Here is a 10,552-nt window from a genome sequence, read left to right on the forward strand (position 1 = left end):
GTCTTCTGTATATTACTGTCGTGTGTGTGCGTGTATGACTGTCTTGTTGAGTATATGACTGTCACATGAAGGATCTGGTGGTTGAAGGACGTGAGGACCTGGTGGTGAAGGATGTGAGGGATCTGGTGGTTGAAGGACGGTGAAGGATCTGGTTGAAGGATGGAGGGATCTGGTGGTTGAAGGACGAGGATCTGGTGTTGAAGGACGTGGAGGATCTGTGGTTGAAGGATGTGAGGGATCTGGTGGTTGAAGGATGTGAGGATCTGGTGTTGAAGGATGTGAGGAATTTGGTGGTTGAAGGGACGTGGAGGATCTGGTTGAAGGATGTGAGGATCTGGTGGTTGAAGGACGTGAGGATCTGGTGTTGAAGGACGTGAAGGATCTGGTGGTTGAAGGATGTGAGGATCTGGTGGTTGAAGGATGAGGATCTGGTAGTGAAGGACGTGAAGGATCTTGTGGTTGAAGGACGTGAGGAATCTGGTGGTTGAAGGACGAGAATCTGGTGGTTGAAGGACGTGAAGGATCTGGGGTTGAATGAGAGGATCTGGTGGTTGAAGGACGTGAGGGATCTGGGTGTTGAAGGACGTGAGGAATCTGGTGGTTGAAGGACGAAGGATCTGGTGATTGAAGGATGTGAGGGATCTGGTGAGTTGAAGGACGTGGAGATCTGGTGGTTGAAGGATGAGAATCTGGTGGTTGAAGGACGTGAAGGATCTGGTGGTTGAAGGACGTGAAGCTTGGTTGAAGGACGTGGAGGATCTGGTGGTTGAAGGATGTGAGGATCTGGTGGTTGAAGGATGTGAGGAATCTGGTGGTTGAAGGACGGAGGCACCGTGGTTGAAGGACGAAGGATCTGATGGAAGGATGGAGGATCTGGTGGTTGAAGGATGTGAGGAATCGTGGTTGAAGGACGAAGAATTGGTGGTTGAAGGACGAAGGATCTGGTGGTTGAAGGACGTGAGGCACCTGGTGGTTGAAGGACGTGAAGGATCTGGTGGTTGAAGGATGTGAGGATCTAGTGGTTGAAGGATGAGAATCCGGTGGTTGAAGGATGTGGAGGATCTGTACAAAGGACTGAGGGATCTGGTGGTTGAAGGACGTGAGGGATCTGGTGGTTGAAGGGATGAGGGATCTGGTGGTTGAAGGACGTGGGGATCTGGTGGTTTAGGATTTGAGGGATCTGGTGGTTGAAGGACGTAAGATCTGGTGGCTAAAGGACGTGAGGGATCTGGTGGTTGAAGGACGGAGGGGATCTGGTGGTTGAAGGATGTGAGGGATTCTGGTTGAAGGACGAGGGATCTGGTGGTTTAAGGATTTGAGGATCTGGTAGTTGGAGGACGAGGATCTGGTGGTTAAGGATTTGAGGATCTGTAGTTGAAGGACGAGGGATCTGGTGGTTGAAGGACGTGAAGGATCTGGTGGTTGAAGGACGAGGATCTGGTGGTTGAAGGACGTGAGGATCTGGTGGTTTAAGGATTTGAGATCTGGTGGTTGAAGGACGAGGATCTGGTGGTTGAAGGACGAGGGATCTGGTGGTTGAAGGATGGAGGGATCTGGTGGTTGAAGGACGTGAGATCTGGTGGTTGAAGGACGGAGGATCTGGTGGTTGAAGGACGGAGATCTGGTGGTTGAAGGATGAGGATCTGGTGGTTGAAGGACGTGAGGGATCTGGTGGTTTAAGGATTTGAGGGATCTGGTGGTTGAAGGACGTGAGGGATCTGGTGGTTGAAGGACGTGAGGGATCTGGTGGTTGAAGGATGTGAGGGATCCGGTGGTTGAAGGACGGATTGGTGGTTGAAGGATAGGACTGGTGTTGAAGGAATGAGGGATCTGGTGGTTGAAGGACGTGGAGGATCTGGTGGTTGAAGGACGTGAGGGATCTGTGGTTGAAGGACGGAGGGATCTGGTAGGACGAAGGATCTGGTGGTTGAAGGACGAGGGATCTGGTGGTTGAAGGACGAAGGATCTGGTGGTTGAAGGACGTGAGGGATCTGGTGGTTGAAGGACGTGAGGATCTGGTGGTTGAAGGACGGAGGGACTGGTGGTTGAAGGACGAGGATCTGGTGGTTTAAGGATGAGGGATCTGGTGGTTGAAGGACGTGAGGGATCTGGTGGTTTAAGGACTTGAGGGATCTGGTGGTTGAAGGACGTGAGGGATCTGGTGTTGAAGGATGAGGATCTGGTGGTTGAAGGACGTGAGGGATCTGGTGGTTGAAGGGATGTGGAGGATCTGGTGTTGAAGGATGGAGGATCTGTGTTGAAGGACGAGGATCTGGTGGTTGAAGGACGTGAGGGATCTGGTGGTTGATTTGAGGATCTGGTGGTTGAAGGACGTGAGGGATCTGTGGGTTGAAGGACGAAGGATCTGGTGGTTGAAGGACGTGGAGGATCTGGTGGTTGAAGGATGAGGATCTGGTGGTTTGGGATGTGAGGGATCTGTAGTTGAAGGACGAGGGATCTGGTGGTTGAAGGACTGAGGGATCTGTGGTTGAAGGATGGAGGATCTGGTGGTTGAAGGACGGAGGGATCTGGTGGTTTAAGGATGAGGGATCTGGTGGTTGAAGGACGTGAGGGATCTGGTGGTTAAGGACGAGGGATCTGGTGGTTGAAGGACGAAGGATCTGGTGGTTTAAGGATGTGAGGGATCTGGTGGTTGGGGGACGAAGGATCTGGTGGCTAAAGGACGTGAGGGATCGGTGGTTTAAGGACGTGAGGGATCTGTGGTTGAAGGATGAGGGATCTGTGGTTGAAGGATGTGAGGGATCTGGTGGTTGAAGGACGGGAGGATCTGGTGGTTGAAGGATGAGGACTGGTTGAAGGATGAGGGGATCTGGTGGTTGAAGGACGTGAAGTATCTGGTAGAAGGACTTGATGGATCTGGTGGTTGAAGGACGTGAGGGATCTGTGGTTGTGAGGAGGATCTGGTGTTGAAGGATGAGAATCTGGTTTGAAGGATGTGAGGGATCTGGTGGTTGAAGGATGTGAGGGATCTGGTGGTTGAGGGACGTGAAGGATCTGGTGCTTCAAGGATGTGAGGGATTTGGTGGTTGAAGGATGTGAGGAATGTGGTGGTTGAAAGACGTGGAGGATCTGGTGGTTGAAGGACGTGAGGGATCTGGTGGTTGAAGGATGTGAGGAATCTGGTGGTTGAAGGACGTGAAGGATAAGTTGGTTGAAGGACGTGAAGGATCTGATGGTTGAAGGATGTGAAGGATCTGGTGGTTGAAGGATGTGAGGAATTTGGTGGTTGAAGGACGTGAAGGATCTGGTGGTTCAAGGACGTGAGGGATCTGGTGGTTGAAGGACGTGAAGGATCTGGTGGTTGAAGGATGTGAGGGATCTGGTGGTTGAAGGATGAGGGAGCAGGGTTGAAGGACGAAGGATCTGGTGGTTAAAGGATGGGAGGGAGCTGGTGGTTGAAGGGATGTGGATGGATCTGGTGGTTGAAGGATGTGAGGATCTGTGGTTGAAGGATGTGAGGGATCTGCAGGGTTGAAGGATGTGAGGAATTTGTGGTTGACGGATTGCAGAATCTGGTGGTTGGGCTGACGTGAAGGATCTGGTGGGTTGGGTTGGGATGTGAGGGATCTGGTAGTTGGGCGACGTGAGGGATCTGGTGTTGAAGGACGTGAAGGATCTGGTGGTTGAAGGATGTGAGGATCTGTGGTTGGGTTGATGGAGGATCTGTGGTTGGGCTGGCGTACACCAGGTGGTTGAAGGATGAGGGATCTGGTAGTTGAAGGACGAGGGATCTGGAAGTTGAAGGACGTGAAGGATCTGGTGGTTGAAGGATGTGAGGATCTGGTGGCGAAGGATGAGGGATCTGCGGTTGAAGGATGGAGAAATCTGTGTTTGATGAAGAAGGATCTGGTGGTTTAAGAATTCTTCTGGGGGATCTGGTGGTTGAAGGATGTGAGGGATCTGGTGGTTGAAGGATGTGAAGGATCTGGTGGTTGAAGGACGTGAGGGATCTGGTGGTTGAAGGACGTGAGGGATCTGGTGGTTGAAGGACGTGAATGATCTGGTGGTTGAAGGATGTGAAGGATCTGGTGGTTGAAGGACGTGAGGGATCTGGTGGCTGAAGGACGTGAAGGATCTGGTGGTTGAAGGATGTGAGGGATCTGGTGGTTGAAGGATGTGAGGAATTTGGTGGTTGAAGGACGTGAAGGATCTGGTGGTTGAAGGATGTGAGGGATCTGGTGGTTGAAGGATGTGAGGGATCTGGTGGTTGAGGGACGTGAAGGATCTGGTGCTTCAAGGATGTGAGGGATTTGGTGGTTGAAGGATGTGAGGAATGTGGTGGTTGAAAGACGTGGAGGATCTGGTGGTTGAAGGACGTGAGGGATCTGGTGGTTGAAGGATGTGAGGAATCTGGTGGTTGAAGGACGTGAAGGATAAGTTGGTTGAAGGACGTGAAGGATCTGATGGTTGAAGGATGTGAAGGATCTGGTGGTTGAAGGATGTGAGGAATTTGGTGGTTGAAGGACGTGAAGGATCTGGTGGTTCAAGGACGTGAGGGATCTGGTGGTTGAAGGACGTGAAGGATCTGGTGGTTGAAGGATGTGAGGGATCTGATCATAGTCGTAGGTGTTATAATCATGGTCGTGGTTGTTCTAATCATTGTCTTGGTTTTTATAATCCTGGTCGTGGTTTTTATAATCATGGTCGTGGTTATGATCATGGTCGTGGTTGTTATAATCATAGTCGTGGTTGTTATAATCATGGTCGTGGTTATGATCATGGTCGTGGTTGTTATAATCATAGTCGTGGTTGTTTTAATCATAGTCGTGGTTGTTATAATCATGGTCGTGGTTTTTATAATCATGGTCGTGGTTATGACTGGTCGTGGTTGTTATAATCATAGTCGTGGTTGTTATAATCATGGTCGTGGTTGTTATAATCATATTCGTGGTTGTTATAATCATGGTCGTGGTTGTTAAAATCATGGTCGTGGTTGTTATGATTATGGTTGTGGTTGTTATGATTATGGTTGTGGTTGTTATAATCATGGTCGTAGTTGTTATAATCATGGTTATGGTTGTTATAATCATAGTCGTGGTTGTTATGATAATGGTCGTGGTTCTTATAATCATGGACGTGGTTTTTATATTCATTGTCGTGGTTATAATCATTGTCGTGGTTGTTATAATCATAGTCGTGGTTGTTATGATAATGGTCGTGGTTCTTATAATCATGGACGTGGTTTTTATATTCATTGTCGTGGTTATAATCATTGTCGTGGTTATGATCATGGTCGTGGTTGATATAATCATGGTTATGGTTGTTATAATCATGGTCGTGGTTGTTATGATCATAGTAGTAGGTGTTATAATCATGGTCGTGGTTGTTTTTTCATGGTCGTGGTTATGATCATAGTCGTAGGTGTTATTAATCATAGTTGTGGTTGTTATAATCATGGTCGTAGTTGTTATATTCATGGTCGTGGTTGTTATAATCATAGTCGTGGTTGTTATAATCATAGTCGTGGTTGTTATAATCATGGTCGTGGTCGTGATACTTACAGTATCTAATTATACTATAGGAAGGAATAGAATAAAGGTTAGAATAATTAGTTAAAGAAATATTCGCCATAAGGAGAGAAATAAGTACACACTGTAGCCTCGTAAGGTCCGAAAATGCTCTGGTAAAGTTGAAACTGCGCTTCCAAACGCATGATAAAACTCAGCTCCCCTCCCACCTGTTACCTCTAACTATTGTCTGTTTCCCCTTCTTTCTTCTATTTACTCACCTTCCTTTCTTTACTAATCCAAACAACATTAAAAAAAAGTAGGCTAAGAGAAAAAGTGGGGGGAGGAGGAGGGGGCCGTACGATAACTGCAATCGTCCGGCCGGCTGACAGTGTACAGCGACATCAGTTGCCAGCGTAAATAAAATTGTTAATTAATGCGTTCCTAAAGAAACCATCGATATTGGACCAGGTTTGTTCACTCTACGATTTTTTTGCGATTTTTCCACTAAGTTTGATGAAAAACGATTGTGCCGTTTCGCCTGCCCAGAACAGATACACGCACGCCTAGTGCTATAGTATATTAGATTCCTATTAATTCCTCTTCTCCTCCTCCTCTTCCTTCTACCCATGCCTTCACCTCTTTATCCAGTCTTATCATGTCATGTGTCCCATTTCTCCTTTCTCATAAAACCCATTTTCCCCTTCCCCAAGCTCCTCTTCCCATAAAACCCATAACTCCCCCATCCTAAACCCATCACCTCCCCTTCCCCAAGCTCCTCTTCCCTTATACCCATAACTCCCCCATCCTAAACCCATCACCTTCCCCAAGCTCCTTCTTCCCATAAAACCCTATAACTCCCCATCCTAAACCCATCACCTCCCTTCCCCAAGCTCCTCTTCCCATAAAACCCATAACTCCCCCATCCTAAACCCATCACCTCCCTTCCCAAGCTCCTCTTCCCATAAAACCCATAACTCCCCATCCTAAACCCATCACCTCCTTCCCCAAGCTCCTCTTCCCTTATACCCTTAACTCCCCCATCCTAAACCCATCACCTCCCCTTCCCCAAGCTCCCTCTTCCCATAAAACCGATAACTAAACCCATCATCCTAAACCCATCACCTCCTTCCCCAAGCTCCTCTTCCCATAAAACCCATAACTCCCCATCCTAAACCCATCACCTCCTTCCCCCCTCTTCCCATAAAACCCAAGCTCCCATCCTAAACCCATCCTTCCCAATCCATAAACCCATCTCTAAACCCATCACCTCCCTTCCCCAAGCTCCCTTCCCATAAAACCCATAACTCCCCCATCCTAAACCCATCACCTCCCTTCCCCAAGCTCTCTTCCCCTTAACCCATAACTCCCATCCTAAACCCATCACCTCCCCTTCCCCAAGCTCCTCTTCCCATAAACCCATAACTCCCCATCCTAACCCACCCATCACCCCTTCCCAAGCTCCTCTTCCCATAAAACCCATAACTCCCCATCCTAAACCCATCACCTCCCCTTCCCAGCTCCTCTTCCTTATACCCATAACTCCCCCATCCTAAACCCATCACCTCCTTCCCCAAGCTCCTCTTCCCATCCTCCAAACCCCCATCCTAAACCCATCACCCTTCCCCAGCTCCTCTTCCCTTGCCCATAACTCCCATCCTAAACCCATCACCTCCCCTTCCCCAAGCTCCCTTCCCAAAACCCATAACTCCCCATCCTAAACCCATCACCTCCTCCCCTTCCCCAAGCTCCTCTTCCCATAAAACCCATAACCCCCCATCCTAAACCCATCACCTCCCCTTCAAGCTCCTCTTCCCATGAAACCCATAACTCCCCCCCATCCTAAACCCATCACCTCCCTTCCCCAAGCTCCTCTTCCATAAACCCATAGCTTCCCCATCCTAAGCCCATCACCGCCCCTTATCATATACCCTTAACTCCCCCATCCTAAACCTATCACCCCCTTCCCCCAAGCCTCCTATCTATCCCCTTAGCTCCTCTTCCCATAAACCCTCTCCCCCATCCTAAACCCATCACCTCCTTCAGCTCTTTCCCCATCCTAAACCCATCACCCTTCCCCAAGCTCCTCTTCCCCAAAACCCTGCTAACCCCCATCCTAAACCCATCACCTCCCCTTCCCCCAAGCTCCTCTTCCCATAAACCCATAACTCCCCCCCATCCTAAACCCATCACCTCCCCTTCCCCAAGCTCCTCTTCCCATAAACCCATAACTCCCCATCCTAAACCTATCCTCCCTTCCCCAAGCTCCTCTTCCCTTATACCCATAACTCCCCCCATCCTAAACCCATCACCTCCCCTTCCCCAAGCTCCCCATAAAACCCATCTCCCATCTAAACCCCATCACCTCCCTTCCCCAAGCTCCTCTTCCCATGCCTTAACCATCCTAAACCCATCACCCTTGCCCCCTTCATCCTCCCCCTTGCCTCTTCCATGCACCACCTCCCTTCCCAAGCTCCCCCATCTAACTCCCCATCCTGATCACCTCCTTCCCCAAGCCTCTTCCCCCTATCCCTTCACCGCCCTTATCATATACCCATAACTCCCCATCCCTAAACCCATCACCTCCCTTCCCCAAGCTCCTCTTCCTTATACCCATAACTCCCCATCCTAAACCTATCACCTTCCCCAAGCTCCTCTTCCTTATACCCATACTCCCCCATCCTAAACCCATCACCCTTCCCCAAGCTCCTCTCTTCCCATAACCCATAACTCCCCATCCTAAACCCATCACCTCCCCTTCCCCCAAGCTCCTCTTCCCTTATACCCATAACTCCATCCTAAACCATCACCAGCTCCTTCCCACCCTGCTTCCCCAAGCCTCTTCCCTTCCTTATACCCTTCCCCAAGCTTCCTTATCATAACTCCCCCATCCTAAACCTATCACCTCCCTTCCCCAAGCTCTTCCCTTATACCCATAACTCCCCATCCTAAACCTATCACCTCCCCTTCCCCAAGCTCTCTTCCTTATACCCTGCTCCCCATCCTAAAATCCCTCCCTTCCCCAAGCTCCTCTTCTATATAACCCATAACTCCCCATCTAAACCCATACCTCTCCCTTCCCCAGAACCCCAATCTTCCCATCCTAAACCCATACCCATGTCATCCTACTCCCCTTCCCCGTCCTAAACCTATCACCTCCCTTCCCCAAGCTCCCCAAGCTCTCCTATACCCATAACTCCCCATTAAACCCCTTCCCCAAAGCTCCTCTTCCTAAACCCCATCTCCTATAGCTCCTCTTCCCTTATACCCATAACTTATCCTAAACCTATCACCTCTTCTCTTCCCACCCATACCCATCCTAAGCCCATCCCTTATCATAATACCCTAAATCCTAAACCTATCACAAGCTCCTTCCTTATACCCATAACTCCCCTATCCCAAAGCCCATCCTAAGCCCATCACCTCCCCTTCCTCAGACTCCTCTTTACCAATAATAATAGTAATAATGATAATAATAATAATAATAATAATAATAATAATAATAATAATAATAATAATAATAATAATAATAATAATAAAAGAAACAAATGCATCAAAGATCTCGATCTGGTGACCATATACAGTACACACTGAGTATCGCATCCAGAACGTAACCAAAGTAGTTTCTGCATATCATCAGTTAAGATAATCAATATATACTAATAGTTACAGGGGTTGGCAAACTCTGACGCTGTTTACCAAGTTCTTGTGCGTTTCTGAAAAACCATCACATCCACGTGTGTGTGTGTGTGTGTGTGTGTGTGTAGACAATATTATGCAAACATTATCTATATGAAAATTGTACCATTGTTGTTCCATTGATTGTTGTAATATAGGTTGTGCTATTGCATGTTGTATTATTGTACCATTGTTTTAGGTTCGTTGTACCATTCTCTGTTGTACCATTCTTTCAGTACCACGATATATATCATGGTTAAATGAACACTGATGAAACACAAGAGGTTCATCAGTAGATCATCCTATATTCAGGAACACAACGGCATTGTTCATCACTAACATCTGAATAACTTATGAACTCTACCAACACACACTACTACTACTACTACTTTGCTCTCACTCGGAATCGAGTATCACGATCATCCAACTATGGTAAAATTATATGGGTTATTAGGGATTAGGGTGTGTCATAGGAGGGAAGATCAGCTAAAACTAATGGCCCATCACTTTTTTGGTAGATTTTAGTGTATATAAACAGAAAATAATTTCAGTTTCAATATTTTGCAACCTTTTGCTAGGTAAGTTTTAGCGTGAAATTTATCGAAAATCTAACGTACAGCTGCATTAGTGCATTACAATTAAATAGTGAACATTGCTTTCTGACTTCATTCTTTAACAACCCAACTAACAATATTTTTTCTGTTTCAGATTCTGATGCATTTATAAGTTGATAATATTTGCGATGGCTGCTTGTGTCAGGACGAGGAACCAAAAATCCAGCCATCTCAGTCACTATCTTGGGTCTGGGAGAGAGCTCCTGAAGTCGGAGTTGCCTACATTGAGAGATGCTTTGAGATACGTTGTTTTAATCAGGCAAATCGGTGAAAAGAACCAAAGAACTTACACAAACAAAGACATTGCCAGTGATATGACCAAAGCTGTCTTGGCACAGTACACTCTGGCTAACGCTCAGTTCAAGCCTCCAGTCATAACAAGTCAGAAAAAGATTAGTGAGAGACTGCTAGCCAGTTGGGAAAAGGCAAGAGATATCTCTCTTGGGAGAGGAAAACTTGCAGTTAAGGACAGCTTTGCCAAGCAACTGGACCAGTTGTTTAAAACATAATTACTTGCAAGTGCCCAATTGTTCTCTGTCCTGAGTTTGGATGCGATCGTGACACCTGTAAATCCGGGGCCCATCTCCTGTATTTGCAAAGCGTGAACTGAAGATTCCTGTGATCGAACTGGCATTTGTCAAAAGCACAGAGAGAGAAGACTGGCAGTATAGGGGCTCTCATGATTTCTAGCCAAGATATTCCGGAGTCCAAGAGACAGGAAGCTTCCTAGAGAGACAGAAGAGGAGAAGAGTTGCCGAGGAAAAGAGACTTGAGAAGGCCCAGGGTAAGGTA

General features: G+C 47.6%; 1 protein-coding gene across 1 annotated transcript in view; it reads right to left on the reverse strand.

Moving 5' to 3' along the window:
* Positions 1-3,823, reverse strand: part of LOC121876186 (extensin-like) — a gene marked incomplete at its 5' end in the record, with an annotated part of 11,638 nt that extends 7,815 nt beyond the window's left edge. The window contains 3 exons of the mRNA XM_042381152.1: positions 66-1,180; positions 1,293-2,551; positions 3,082-3,823. Of these exons, the coding sequence (XP_042237086.1) occupies positions 66-1,180; positions 1,293-2,551; positions 3,082-3,823 (3,116 nt within the window). The remainder of the gene's footprint in view (positions 1-65; positions 1,181-1,292; positions 2,552-3,081) is intronic.
* Between the last annotated feature and the right edge of the window lie 6,729 nt (positions 3,824-10,552).

Source organism: Homarus americanus, unplaced genomic scaffold (genome assembly GCF_018991925.1).
Source record: "Homarus americanus isolate GMGI-L3 unplaced genomic scaffold, GMGI_Hamer_2.0 scaffold33468, whole genome shotgun sequence".
Lineage (NCBI taxonomy): Eukaryota > Metazoa > Arthropoda > Malacostraca > Decapoda > Nephropidae > Homarus > Homarus americanus.